Source organism: Belonocnema kinseyi, chromosome 4, assembly GCF_010883055.1.
Source record: "Belonocnema kinseyi isolate 2016_QV_RU_SX_M_011 chromosome 4, B_treatae_v1, whole genome shotgun sequence".
In the NCBI taxonomy this organism is placed as follows: domain Eukaryota; kingdom Metazoa; phylum Arthropoda; class Insecta; order Hymenoptera; family Cynipidae; genus Belonocnema; species Belonocnema kinseyi.
In genome coordinates, this window is record NC_046660.1 from 10,239,576 (window position 1) to 10,255,055 (window position 15,480).

At 25.1% G+C, this 15,480-nt stretch overlaps 1 protein-coding gene across 1 annotated transcript in view; it reads left to right on the top strand.

Annotated features, from left to right (window-relative positions):
- LOC117170745 (serine/threonine-protein kinase 11-interacting protein) overlaps positions 1 to 15,480 on the top strand; it is a 98,680-nt gene that overhangs the window by 70,145 nt on the left and 13,055 nt on the right. The window contains exons 16-18 of the mRNA XM_033357776.1: positions 306 to 508; positions 595 to 899; positions 7,577 to 7,797. Coding sequence (XP_033213667.1) covers positions 306 to 508; positions 595 to 899; positions 7,577 to 7,797 — 729 coding nt within the window. The remainder of the gene's footprint in view (positions 1 to 305; positions 509 to 594; positions 900 to 7,576; positions 7,798 to 15,480) is intronic.

Genomic DNA, 15,480 nt, shown 5'->3' on the forward strand with positions numbered 1-15,480 from the left:
TACAAAAACAACAAAATCCCCTTCCAAGTCAGAATTCGTCAGATACTGAAAATTCCGTGTTATTAATCAGAATGTGTGTTAATTAAATTTTTTTTTTTGGTTAAAATAAACAATTGGCAGGATTTGAAACCTCTTTCTTCCAAAATTTTTTAAAGAAGAGAGTAATATATTTCGGAATTTTAATAAAAAAATTTTGTAAATAAAAACATAATTTTTACTTGCAACAGGGGATTTCTGGAAATAAGAGTAATTGTAAATTGTAGTTGTGAAAATTTTTAATTTGAATTTGAATCTTCTCTCTCTAGAGAAGATCCACAACGTTGGTTGCGAAAGGAAGCCAGTTGGACAATGGACAGATTACGTTCATTCGCTCCACTGCCTTTCAAACAAGGTCTTTTGGTGCAATTAGAAATGCCAAAGAAAGCTGGAGAAGAACTCCAGGACTGCACTCTGTTGTGCATTCTTCAAGATTTTCAAAGGACCTCGAGTTTCCTATTTTATCTGACTGGTAAAGCTTCCCTTTTCAAAAAAAATCGAGTCGATCCTCATCGTTTTACCTCAATTCCCTCAAGAAAATGTCGCCCCTTTTTACAGAACTTCATTTGCCTGGCAGTTGCGAAGTCGAATTCACAGTGCCGGACCACTGCAATTTTTCGATAAAAAGTGTCCTGTCAAGTTCGAAAAATCATCGGACAGGTGATCCAGTCAGATTGCTTGCGATGTTTTCATCGGCGACAGTAAAATCGGAAAGTGGCTCAACAAAGTTGAATATTTCTGGACTCGTTACGACATCTTCTGCTTTGATTATCCTCGAGGATAATTTGCAGTGGCTACTTCCGGATACTAAAAAGACGCCCTCCATCGCAGTGGAACAGGCTCTGAGTAATCTAATAGCCGTGGTAAGTTCTAGTTCGATTTTAACCATTTTTTAAATAACAACTTGAATTTGTATCTTTTTTTTTTATTATGATATTATTCAGTTTGTAATGCGTAATACACCGATCTTTTACTTCAATAATTTTCCACTCTAGATTTGTATTTTCAAGCTTATATTTTAAATTTCAAGAATTTCAAAATGCATTTTAAGATTTGAAGTTTTTAACTGCTTTATCAGAATTCATTTTTTGTTTAAGAATCATCATTTTATTTGAAATTTCACCTTTTTTTTATAGAAAATTCAACTAAGTAGGTTGAAAATTAAATTTTTTATTGAAATTTCATCTTCTTTTGTTAAAAATGCAACTGTTTGACTGAAAATTAATCTTTTTTTGGTTGAAGATTCAACTATTATTTTAAAAAATCGTCTTATTTTGTTAAATCCATCTGTCCTTCAGTTGAAATTAAAATACTTTTTAATTGAAAATACAACAGTTTGGTTGACAGCTGTACTACTTTATTAAAATTTTCTTTTTTAATGAAGATTCGTGTCTTTAGTTGAAAATTCAACTATTTTGTTGGAAATTCATTCTTTTAGTGGCTTTTAATCATTTTTTTCAACTGAAAATGTAATATTTCAATTTTTTTTTTGTTGAAAAACGATCGTCTTTAATTAAGGATTCAAATATTTTGTTGAGAATTCGCTCTTATTTTGTTTTGAATTTTACTAATTTTTATTTACAGTTAAAAATTCTTTAACTTTCGTCTTTTTGGTTTGAAAATTAATTTGAATAGAAATGTCATCATTTCAGTTTAAAATGCAACTGTTTGGTTTAAAATTAATCTTTTTTTGGTTGAAGATTCAACTATTATTTTAAAAAATCGTCTTATTTGGTTAAATTCATCTGTTCTTTAGTTAAAATTAAAATCCTTTTTAATTGAAAATATAGCAGTTTGGTTGACAGCTGTACTACTCTATTAAAATTTCCTTTTTAATGAAGATTCGTGTCTTTAGTTGAAAATTCAACTATTTTGTTGGAAATTCATTCTTTTAGTGGCTTTTAATCATTTTTGTCAACTGAAAATGTAATATTTCAATTTTTTTTGTTAAAAAACGATCGTCTTTAATTAAGGATTCAAATATTTTGTTGAGAATTCGCTCTTATTTTGTTTTGAATTTTACTAATTTTTATTTAAAGTTAAAGATTCATTTACTTTCATCTTTTTGGTTTGAAATTTAATTTGATTGAATAGAAATATCATCATTTTGCTTAAAAATACAACTCTTTGGTTGAAAATTTATATTTTTCGTTAAAAAGTCTTTCTTAATTAAGCATTGAACTATTTTGTTAAAGTTTTTCTTGGTTCAATTCATTTGTTTTTTATTACAAATTTTTATATTTTATCGTCAAAGATTTTTCATTTAAGATTCATATGTTTGGTTCAAAATTAAACTATTAAATTCTTCATTGAAGTTAAAAATTGACTGCTTTGTTAAAAATTAATTTTTTTGTTGAACATTCATCATTTCAGTTAAAAGTTCATCGTTTTGATGAAAATCCAACTATTTAGTTGGAAATTACCCTTTTTTTGTTAGAAATATTAAATACTGTCATATTATATATTATTAAATATTAAATATTTTAATTCAAATATCACGTTGTTCGTTGAGGATTCACCTTTTTTTATTTACCCATTCGATTGAAAATTCAACTATTTGATTGAAAAATAGTTTTTTTTGTGGTCCAACTAAACTAATTAACTAAAAATTCAACTGTTTTATTGAAACTTCATCTTTTTGGTTTATATTTTTGACTATTTTGGTAGAAAATTCATTTAATTGTGTTAAAATTAACTTTTTTCTTGAAATTTCATCTTCATTAGTTGAAAATTCACTTGTTTTTTTTGTAGAAAATTCATCTACTTAGTTGAAAGTTACTCTTCTGTTAAAAATTTATATATTCGGTTTGAAAATCTCTCTTTGTTGACTCCTCAACCATTTTGTTGGTTTTTTTTATTCAATTCAACTGTTTTTTGTTGAAAATTTTAATATTTTTTCTTCGAAGATTTTTCATTTATAAGTTATCTTTTTGGTTAAAAATGCCACTATTAAATTCTTCATTAAAATTAAAAATTGAACTGCTTGGTAAAAAAATTCATTGTTTGGTGGGAAATTCATCATTTTAATTGAAAGTTTATCGTTGTGGTAGAAATTTCATTTATTAATTTTAATATTATCGTTTTTGTTAAAAATTTATATTTATTTATGACTGAAAATCTGTCTTGGTTAACGATTCAACTATTTTGTTAAAAAATTATTTTTTTAATCTTATTCAAATATTATTAATTCAAGTATAAATTTTTAATGGAAAATGTGTCTTTTTGGTTAAAAATTAATATTGTGTGTAAACAATTATACAATTTTCTTAAAAATTATTTTCTTTTTATTCGAAGAGTCATCATTTTAGTTGAAAATTTATCTCTTTGTTTGAAAATTATTTTTTACACTGAAAATTTACTATTCAATTTTTAGTTGATAATTCATTTGTTTGGTAAAAAACTTGTTTCTTTTTTGGTTGAACATTAATTTTTTTAACTGAAAATTGTAATATTTTGTTGAAAATTCAACTGATATGTTTACAATGAAATTTTTTGTGGAAAATTTATATTCTTGGGCTGAAAATTCATCAGTTTTGTTAAAAAAAGACGAATTTTTCAAAATTCGTCTCTTGCTTAAAAATTTAAAAATCTCGTGAAAAAAAATTAAATAACTGATTGAAAATTTAACTATTTGGTTAAAAAATGATGTTTTCTTAAAAATTCGTCTCATTTGAAACAAAATTAACATATTTGGTTATAAATGCTAATTTTTTTCTTGAAAATTTAATAATTAGGTTGAAAATTCGTTTAAGAATTCAAATTTTTGGTTCAGCTATCATAAATTTTGCCTAAAATTAATCTTTTATGGTAGAAAATTGATCTTCTTTGTTGAAAATTCATCTTTTTTTATTAAAAATTCATCTTTTTGGTTAAAAATTTAACTATGTGATGAAAAATGTATGTATTTTGCTAAAAATTCTTCTTTTTTGGTAGGAATTAATTTTCTCGGTTAAAAATTTATCACTTTCTTTGAAAGTGTAACTTTTGTTGTTGTTGAAAATTACTGTTTTTGGTTGAATTCTTTTTCTTTTGAAAATGCATTTATTCCAATTGAATATTCCATTATTTTAGTTGAAAATTCATCTTTTTGGTTGATCATTAATTTTCTCAACTAAAAATTCAACTGTTCAATTTTTGGTTAACAATTTATCTTTTTTAGTTGAAAATCCATATATTTTGTTTAAAAAAATTGTATTGCTGGACTGAAAATGGAAACACCTGGTCACAAATAAAGTTTTTGTTTGAAAATCCATATTTTCTCGTTACAAATTTATTTGTAGAAAACTAGAAAATTTATTTTGCTAACTGAAAAATCCTTTTGGGTAGAAAATTATTTTTTTGTTGTAGAAATATCATGTTTTCTAGTAAAAAAAATGCAACTGTTTGGTCGAAGATTAATCTTTTTGTTTTGTTTTTATCGTTGAAATTTTAATCGTTTCGCAGAACAATCAAAAGTTTCTTTTCTTTGTTGGTTGCAAAATCTTTTTCAGATGAAAATTCGTCTTTCTTTATAGAAATATCATCGTTTTTGTTTAAAATATGCACCTTTTCGGTTAAAAATGAGTGAATCTGTTGAAAATTCAACTCTTTCGTTGAAAATTAATCTGTTTCGGTTAAGTTTAAACTATTTTGTTGGAAATTCGTCATTTTTTATTGACCTCAATGATTTTATTTGAAAATTCATCTATTTTCGTTTGTATCTCATATTTTCGAATTGCAAATTTACCTCTTTAAGCAATAACTATTACATTTTTCGTCGAGGAATTAAAAATAATGAAATATCAAATATTTTGTGGAAAGTTTTTTTTTTTTTAGTGGACAATTTAACTCTTATTTTTCATAAAAACCGTTTTCTTTTTGGCTTGAAAATTCAACAGTTTGATTGAAATTGAAAATTCATATTTTTTAGTTTAAAATTTAACTATTGTATTTTTCATTGAGAATTCATCTTCTTGGTTGAAAATTGAACTGTTTTGTTTAAAATTTGTTTTTTCATTGTAGTTGCACAATTTTTTTTGGTTAAGAATTAATTTTTTTCACTGTAAGCGTAACTAATCCATTTTTGGTTAAAAATTAATTTTCTTAGTTGAAAATTCAACTCTTTTGTTGAAAATTTATCTTGTTGGCATGCAAGTTGAATAATTTGATATAAAGTTAATCTTATTATGTTGCAAATGAACTTTTTTTTCAAATTCCATTTTTTTGGTAGAAAAATCGTCTTTTTGGTCTTTTGGGATCTTTTTGTTGAAAATCGTATTTATTGTTTAAAATAGTAACCATTACATTTTTCGTTAAAAACTCATCTTTTTTAGTTGAAAATTGATCTTTTTTCGTAGAAAATTAAACTTGGTGGTTCAAAATTTATCTTTTTGGTTAAAAATTTTGATAATTTCTTTAAAAATTCGCCTATTGGGTTGAAAATGCAATATTTTTACTTAAAGTGTTAGAAATTTGTAGCTTTTCAAATTAAACTTAATCTAATACTCACATTTATTTCATTTAAAGGAATTTATTCCGAAAATTGAAACATTGTAGGCCCAGTTTTTGGTTTTAGTGAGCGACAAACCTAATATTTTCCGAATTCGCAGTACAGAATTAAAATTGATGAAAGTAATAATTTTAAATTAAAGGACCTAGAACTCGAAAGCAATGCCGTAAGTGGAACTGCACCCCCAAATTCATATTTTTTGGAAGAAACTAATCTTCTTGATTAAAAATTAATCTATTTAGCTGAAAATTCAATTATTAAACTTAAAGATTTATCATTTTTGTTGAAATTTTTTTCTCTCAAAATTCATCTCTTTGGTTGAAAATTAATTTTTTAAACTGAAAATTTAACTATTCAATTTTTGGTAGACAATTTATCTTTTTTAGTTGACAATTCATATATTTTGTTAAAAATGTGTTTTTGTTTTTTGGTTAAACGTTAATTTTTTTAACTGAAAATTGAAGTACTTTCTTGATTAAAAATGTAACTATTTGGTGAAAAATGTATGTATTTTGTTTAAAAAATCGTCTTTTTTTGGTAGAAATTAATTTTCTCGGTTAAAAATGCATCATTTGGTTAAAAATTTTACTATATCAGTAAAGATTAATACTCTTTGTTGAAAATTTATCACTTTGTTCAAAAGTGTAACTGTTTTTGTTATTGAAAATTACTGTTTTTGATTGAATTTTTGTTTTATCTTGAAAACGTACTTATTCCAATTGGATATTCCATTATTTGAGTTAAAAATTCATCTTTTTGTTTGAACATTAATTTTATTAATTAAAAAATAAAATTTTCAATTTTTGTTTGACAGTTTAGCTTTTTTAGTTGAAAATTCATATATTTTCTTTTAAGAATTGTATTTTTGGGCTGAAAATTGAAATAACTGGTCACAAATAAACTTTTTGTTTGAAAATCCATATTTTCTCGTTAAAATTTAATTGTAAAAAATTTACTATGCTAACTGAAAAATCCTTTTCGGTAGAAAATTATTTTGTTGTCGAAATATCATGTTTCCTAGTTAAAAATGCAACTGTTTGGTTAAAAATGAGAAATTTGTTGAAAATTAATCAGTTTCGGTTAAGTATAAACGATTTTGTTGGAAATTCGTCATTTTTTATTGAATTCAACGATTTTATTTGAAAATTGATTTATTTTCGTTTGTATTTCATATTTTCTCATTGAAAATTTATTTTTAGAAAAATCAACATTTTCTATTCTTACTTTACTGAAAAATTTTTTCGGTTAAAAAATATATATTTTTTTTTACTGTAAAAATATAATTTTTTTTTGTTAATAATGCAACTGTTAGTTTAAAATTAATCTGTTTGAATGAAAATTCAAATCTCTTTTGGTTGATTTATCAACTATTACATTTTTCGTCAAAAAATAAATTAAATTTCAAATACTTTTTTCACAAAAAACCGTTTTCTTTTAGGCTTGAAAAGTTAACATTTGATTGAAATTGAAAATTCATATTTCTTAGTTTTAAAATTTACTATTGTATTTTTTATTGAGAATTCATCTGTTTTAGTTTAAATTTGAAATACTTCCTTAAAAATACATTTTTGTGTTAAATATTTAACTATTTGTTTCAAAATTCACATATTTGGTTAAAAATGGATTTTTTTAGTTGAAAATTCAACTGTTATGTTGTAAACGAACTTTTCTTTGTAATTCATTTTTTTTTGTAGAAAAATCATCTTTTTGATTTAAGAATTGTATTTATTATTTGAAATAGCAACCATTAAATTTTTCGTTGAGAACTCGTTCAAAATTCATCTTTTTTGTTTGAAAATTTAGATAATTTTTTTTAAAATTCGCCTATTGGGCTGAAAATGCATTATTTGTACTTAAAGTCTTCAAAATTTGAAGCTCTTCAAATTGAATTTAATCTAATACCCACATTTATTTCATTTGAAAGAATTTATTTTGAAATTCGAAAGATTGTAAGCCCAGTTTTCGGTTTCTGTGAGCGAGAAACCGGAATTTTTTTTAATTCACCGTTCTGAATTAAATTTAATGAAAGTAAGTAATAATTTTAAATTAAAGGACCTAGAAATCGAAAGCAATGCCGAAAGTGGAACTGCGTCCCTAAATTTGAGCTTCTCGGACGAGATGGCCGGCGTAGAAGAAAATTGGATTATAGATTTTGTTTCAATTGGTGCAGCAGAGTCTGTCGTCAGCTCGCTCCAACCTCCGTGGGAAGAATTATTCTCAATTCCTCTGCAAATAAACACCACAATACTCGATACTAAAAAAAATGTGAAAAGGTAAATTATAATCTATTTAATAGAATAATATTATCGTATAGACAGGGTGACCGAAGGGCAGAGCTGATTTGTCGAAAGCTCAAAATGTTTAGAAAAAAAAAGAGGCCAGTAGGATTAAATTTTCTTTTTATATACGTATATATTTAAATTATTTTTTAGATGTGAAATTGAAAAATATTTAATTATGTCTATTGACTGTTATTTTGTATGCGAGATTTTATGAGGAAAGTGAAGATACCTAAATTAGGAAATAAAAAATATCTACTAGAGGTCACCCTACAGTTATATTTTTGAAATGAATGGCAATTTTTTTACTATCACGTGTCTTGCACTCATTTAATCGAAGAAGACATTTAATTATTTATTACGGAATCAAAAAATTAATAACGAGAACTACAAAGGCAAATTTATTGTGTAGAAGAAGAAAAAAGAATGAAACAGTTTTATTCTGTGACTGAAAATCAAAGTGCTTCGATTTTGTAAACAGATTTGCCTGTGATATGTGCGTCTAAAAGGTATATGTATAAAGAAATTGTAAAAATAGGATCGAGGTATGTGCAAAATAAAGTTCTGTTTTCGTTTGAAAATTATTTCAGAACTCATTAATCCTTTTTAATAAACTTGAAGTTTTTTTAAACTTTAAAGTATAAAAAAAATTACTTCCATTTTTATTTTAAATATTATTCTTTGGTCTATAAATTATTAGCGAAACTTCTATTTATTTATCACACGCATTTCTTTTGCCTATTTCCCTTTTTTCTCGAGTTTTCACTTAAATTTGATAATTTATAAACTAAAGAATAATAGTTTAAATTAAAATTACAGTTCATTTTTAATACAAATTTGTTTTTCAGTCTGGGAGTTTTTTTCGAAAGCCTGCTTAATTTTTTTAAAATGGCGATAGAAAATTGAACAAGAATGGTTCTTCATTTGCAAAAATGCTTTAAATTACTCTCTTTAACTGTTTTGTTGAAAATTCGTTTTTTCAACTGAAAGCTTAACTATTTTTTTATTTTTGGTTGAAAATTGACTTTTTTTTTAGTCGTAAATGTATATTTTTTATTGAAAATTCAGCCATTAAAAAAATTTTTTTTCTCTATTCTGATCGAAAAGTCTTTCATAGATCTTTCTCTTTTTTTAATTAATTTTTTTAACGGAAAAGTTAACTGTCACTATATTATTAATAGTTGAAAATGTATCGCTTTTAGTAAAAAAAATCCAGGTATTTTAATGAAAATTCGTTCATTTTTGTCGAAAATTCATCTTTTTGCTTGAAAAATTTCATTGGTAAAAATTAAATTCATGTTAAAAAGTAATTTCTTTTCAATTGATTTTTACTAAAAATTAAAATATTTTTTGATTAAATAAAAATTAAATTATACTATTATAAATTTGATTATTTCAATTGAAACTTTTAACTGTTTTGTTGACATTTTTTTAATTTAGTTTTTTTTTTTTAACTGAAAATGTCACTATTCTTTCATTTTAGTTAAAAGTTAATCTTTTGGGTTAACAATTAATTTTTTAATTGAAAATTTAACTATTCATTTTCAGGTTGAAAAATGATCTTTTTTAGTTGAAAATTCATATTTTTGGCAGAAATTAATCTTCTTGATTAAAAATTGATCTTTTTCGCTGAAAATTCAATTATTCTAGTTAGAAAATCATTTTTTTGTTGTACAGTTTCTTTCTCTCAAAATTGAACTGTTCCAATTGAATATTCCATCATTTTCGTTGAAAATTAATCTCATTGGTTGAAAATTAATTTTCTAAACTGAAAATTTAACTATTCAATTTTTGGTTGACAATTTATCTTTTTTAGTTAACAATTCATCTATTTCGTTGAAAATTCGTTTCTTTTTCGGTAAAACATGAATTTTTTAAACTGAAAATTTAAAAATTTTGTTAAAAATTCAACTGATTTATTCGAAATAAACTTTTTTGTTGAAAACTCATATTCTTGGGCTGAAAATTCAATACTTTTTTGCGAAAAAGGCAAAATTTTCAAAATTTCTCTCTTTTTGAAAAAAAAAATGAATCTTTTTGTTTTGAAATGCTACTTTTTTCTTGAAAATTCAATTATTAGGAAAAAAATTCGTTCGAGAATTCAAATATTTGGTTCAACATTCATGTATTCTGCTAAAAAGGAATCTTTTTGGTTAGAAAATTAAAAAATATAAGTATTTTGTTAGAAAATTCGTATTTTATGGTAGAAATTATTCTTTTCGGTTGAAAATTTATCATTTGGTTGAAAATTTTACTATTCTAGTTAAAGATACATAATTTTAGTTGCAAATTCATCACTTTGTTCAAAAGTGTAACTTTTTTTCAAAATTAACTGAAATTAATTTTGTTGTTGTACATTTTTTTCTCTGAAAATTGATTTGTTTTGCTAACAATTCATCTTATTGGTTAAAAGTACAACTGTGTGATGAAAAATGTATGTATTTTGCTAAAAATTCTTCTTTTTTGGTAGAAATTAATTTTTTTGGTTAAAAATTCATCATATGGTTGCAAATTTTACTATTTCAGTTAAATATTCATAATTTTACTTGAAAATTCATCAATTTCTTTAAAAGTGTTACCTTTTTTTGTGAAATTACATTTTTTGGTTAATTTTTTTTCCTGAAAAGGTAATTATTTATCACAATTAAATGTTTCATCAATTTATTTTAAAAATCATCTTTTTGGTTGAAAATTATTTTTTTATCTGTAATTCTAACTCTTAAATTTTGGGTTTGATAATTATTGATCTATTTTAGTTCAGAATTCATTTTTTTCGTTAAAGCGAAAAATTTAAATGGCTCTGTACTATAAAAAATTGTCCTGGAAAAAAAATTTCTTTTGAGAATTCATATTTTTTGGTTAGAAGGTTTATAATTTGGTTGACAATTTTATTATTTCCTTAAAGATTCAACAATTTTTTTAAAACCTGTTGGTAAAAATTCACCTATTTCATTGAATACTTGTTTTTTCGTTGGTAATTCGTATTTTCACGTTGAAAATTCAACTTCTTTGTAGAAAACTCAACCATTTATTTCTGTCTGGATTAAGAAATCTTTTTTTTATTGGAAATTCACCTCCTTTGGTAGAAATTTCATCTTTGGTTGAGAGCTCTTTTATTGTAAATTCTTCTATTTGGACTGAAAATTCAAATATTTGTCAAAAATTAACCTTTGTTGTTGAGAATCCATATTTGCTCGTTGAAAATTTATTTGTAGAAAAATAGAAAAATATTTTTCTTGACTGAAAAATCTTTTTCAGTTAAAAATTCGTCTTTTTTAGTAGAGATTTAATCGTTTTTTTGTTCAATATGCATCTTTTTGATTAAAAATTAATATTCTTTGTTAAAATTTAAATATTCGTCACTTTTGGCAGAAAATTAAACTTCCTGTTTTAAAAATTCAATCATTTGGTTAAGAATGAATTGATTTTTTTTCTCGAAAATACAACATTCTTATTTGGAATGTTTAGAGCATGTTTGGCCATAAATAGAATTTATAAATAGAATTTATAAATAGAATTGATAAAAAGAATTAACTTTCAAAGCATTGCCTCGACCTCAGATAAGTCGCAATGTATCAAAAGTTAATTATTGTACAGCTTTTTTTTCATTGTAAATGAAACGTGTGTCAAGACAAATAAAATTTACACAATTGTCAACAATTCGCCAAATACAAGTTATGTAAAAAGTTATTTCCATAAATTTACATCTGCAAAATGAATACGCCTACAAAACTGGCACAGTGTAGAAGAAAACGCAACTAACAACACAAAATTTGATAGTCTTCCGTGCAGTAATTCTCCCTTACCGAAAATGGAGAATAGAGTTTGGATTTTATTTATTTTTACTGTTATCGGTATGATTTAAGTTTAATTTTTCAAGAAATTTCAGTTGTCATTTTTAGTTCTCAGACTTTTGTTAGAGATAAAAAACAGTGTAAATAGTGTCATACATTCATAAAAAAATCTTCTCATTGCGCGCGGTTCGCTGCGCTCGCGCTCGATAATATATTTATCTCGCGCTTCGCGCACGATCTTTCTGCACAGACTTTTTAAAACTAAAGGTGAAAGTATCGACAAGAGTTATTTTGTGATTGTGAATTCTCTTTTGTTAAAGCTCCTTCGGCTTTAACGAACACATTCTCATCACGTATCTCGTGTTTTGCACTCGAGTTTATCTCTGAAATTTTATATCATTCCCATAAATGTATATTATTCTAATTCGTAAATTGCATTGGTATTAAAACAGATGAAGTTTCATTGTCCCGTTTAAAAAAAATGCGCATTCCTTTTAAAAAATTTTGTTATTAAACGTTTTATTACAACTTTTGTCGTTTTTACATAAACTGAATTTGCTCATTTCCAATATTTTCTTTATGATTTAAACTTTACACATACGGTCTACTGAGCAGCCTTACCTTTTTTTAACTTTTAAACTGTGTATATATGTATATATATATATATTTTTTTTTGAAAATGCATTATTATATTTGAAAATTTTTTAAATACTGTGAATATGTTGCATGAAAACATGTAACTTTTGGATTTTCCACTATTTGTTATGGTGTCAAAATTCAATTTTTGATTTATCAAGAATCATTCTCGTGTGTTTTTTGGAATTTTGTAAATGCTATAACTCTAATAATTTTTAATTTTATGAAAAAAGTCATTAGGATAAATTATTCGAAATTTTGAATACTATGAATAACCGTACAGAGAATTTTTGAATTTGTGAGAAAGTGGTTTCAAAAATATTCAAAATGTGCCCACATTTTGAATTTTTATCCAAAATGGCTGGCGAACGAACTTGACCTTTAGTTTAGGACACCAAAAGAGTGTACCAAAGGCCAATCTAATAGAATTATTTTTTCAAAAGTTATCGTGCTGACAGACAGGCATAAATACATATAGACAGACCGACAGTTTTTAAATTTTACACATATCTAATACCTTCTCTGATGAGAATGTAAAAAAATCATTTCAATCAATTTTTTTGCTCTACCTTCGGTGAAAAAATATTATCTATTTATTTTGGCTTAGCTTGTGTCGTGTGTCTAAAAATTGAATTTTTTTTATGATATGATAATGTTGTAGGGCTATCGAAAAGTAACATTTTTCTTTTTAAGTACTATGAACAGCTATACACAAAATGTTTGAATCATGAAAAAATGTGTACTCAAAAATGTTAAAAATGGGCTCACTTTTAGTATTTTTATCAAAAATGTCTGACTAACAAACTTGGCATTTAACTTAGGACACTCAAAGAGTGTAATAAAAGCCAATCTATCAGATTACTTTTTTTTCAAAATTTATCGTGCTCACAGACAGACAGGCAGACATAACGATAGACAGATAGACATATTCGTAAAAACATGTTTTTCGGATTCAAAAGTCCATGTTTTGAGACCCCTGAATCCAAAAAATATGTTTTTACGATTGTGTCTGTTTGTCTATACTTTTTGAATTTTTTTGAAAAATCCAAAATTTAAATTTTGACAGCATACAAAATAATGAAAAATCCAAAAATTACATTTTTCGGCCAAACTGTGCAAAATAGGTAAAAGATGAATGCACAAAAATTATGTATTAAAAAAATATCTACAAATTTGTTATCAATCACTTTTTGATAGGATGCGTAGGTTTGGCTTTAATAATGAAAAACGTCATTAACAGTAAAAAAAATGTGCCCGCTGCATGGGCACATTCTTATCACAACTTTTGTCTTTTAATTTCTTTTTAGTCTCGTGTGTGGGGTTTCAAAAAATTTAACTTTTCACGTTTTTGATGCTATTTTTTATGATTAAAACTAAAAACAGAACTATTTAAAAATTATTTATGACAATTATAAATCATTTTTACATCATCTCTGTCTGTGAGCACGATAACTTTTGAAAAAAATTAATCTATTAGATTGACTTTTGGTACATTCTTTTAGTGTCCTAAGCTAAAGGGCCAAGTTTGTTAGTCAGACATTTTGGATAAAAATACTAAAAGTGACCCCATTTTGAAAATTTTTGAGTACACATTTTTTCATGATTAAAAAATTCGGTTTACAGTTGTTCATAATACTTGAAAAGAAAATTTTTACTTTTCAATAGCCCTAAAAGATTATCATATCAACTTTTTGATTTTTTTTTGAAAAATTCAATTTTTGACCGCACAAAAAATAATGAACAATCAAAAATTGCATTTTGCGGTCAAACTCTGCAAGATAGGAAAAAAAGACAAACATTGTGTACCCAAAAAATATCTACAAATTTGTTATTAATCACTTTTTATAATACACGTAGTTTTTGTTTTATTCATAAAAAAAACATTGAAAATACAAAAATTAAATTTTTCGACACATGACACCCAGTTTTTGTAAAATTTCCACGTTTTGAGACTCCCTAAATTTTTAATATTTCTTAGACCACTTTTTTTTGAAATTCAAAAATTTTCTATGCGGATGTTTATAGTATTGAAAAAGTTGAAGAATTTATCCTGATGACTTTTTTCATAAAATTAAAAATTATTAGAGTTATAGCATTTACAAAATAACAAAAAACACACGAAAATGAACTTTTTAAGGCAGTTAACGGACGATATAAAAAATGGCAAGAGAAAAAAAGTTTGATTTCTAAATGCCCTAGAAGATTATCATAACAACTTTTTGAATTTTCTTCATAAATCAAAAATTAAATGTTGACAGCACAACAAATACTGGAAAATCCAAAAGTTACATTATTTTATGCAACATTTTCACAGTATTTCAAATATTTTTAAATATAATCATGCATTTTCAAAAAAAAAATATATATATATATATATAATTAAGAAGTTAAAAAAGAGTAAGGCTGCTCAGTAGACCGTATGTGTAAAGTTTAAATCATAAAAAAACATTTGGAAATGAGCAAATTCAGTTTATGAATGAATTATAATAATATGAATTATAATAATATACATTTATGGGAATGATATAAAATTTCAGGGATAAACTCGAGTGCGAAGCACTAGATACGTGATGAGAATGTGTTCGTTAAAGCCGAAGGAGCTTTAACAAAAGAGAATTCACAATCACCAAATTACTCTTGTCGATACTTTCACCTTTAGTTTTAAAAAGTCTGTGCAGAAAGATCGTGCGCGAAGCGCGAAATAAATATATTATCGAGCGCGAGAACCAACAGTCGCGCGCCCTATGCGCGCGCTCTCGATTAAAGCCAAAACTACGCATCCTATTAAAAAGTGGTTGATAACAAATTTGTAGATCTTTTTCAAATGCACAATTTTTGTGTATTTATCTTTTACCGTATTTTTCACAGTTTGGCCGAAAAATGTAATTTTTGGATTTTTCATTATTTTGTGTGCTGTCAAAATTAAAAAATTTTTATTTATCAAGAAAACTCAAAAAGTTGTTATGATAATCTTGTAGAGCATTCAAAAACCAAATTTTTCTTCTCTTGACTTTTTTTCATATCGCGCGTTATTTAGCATAAAATGTTAATTTTCGTATGTGTTTTGATATTCTGTAAATGCTGTAACTCTGGGAATTTTTAATTTGTTGAAAATATTCATCAGGATAGATTGTTCGACTTTTTGAGTACTATGAATAACCGTACAGAGAATTTTGAAAAAAGTAGTCTGTTTTTCGGATTCAGGGGGTCTCAAAACGTGGACATTTGACAAAAACTTGGGTGGGGG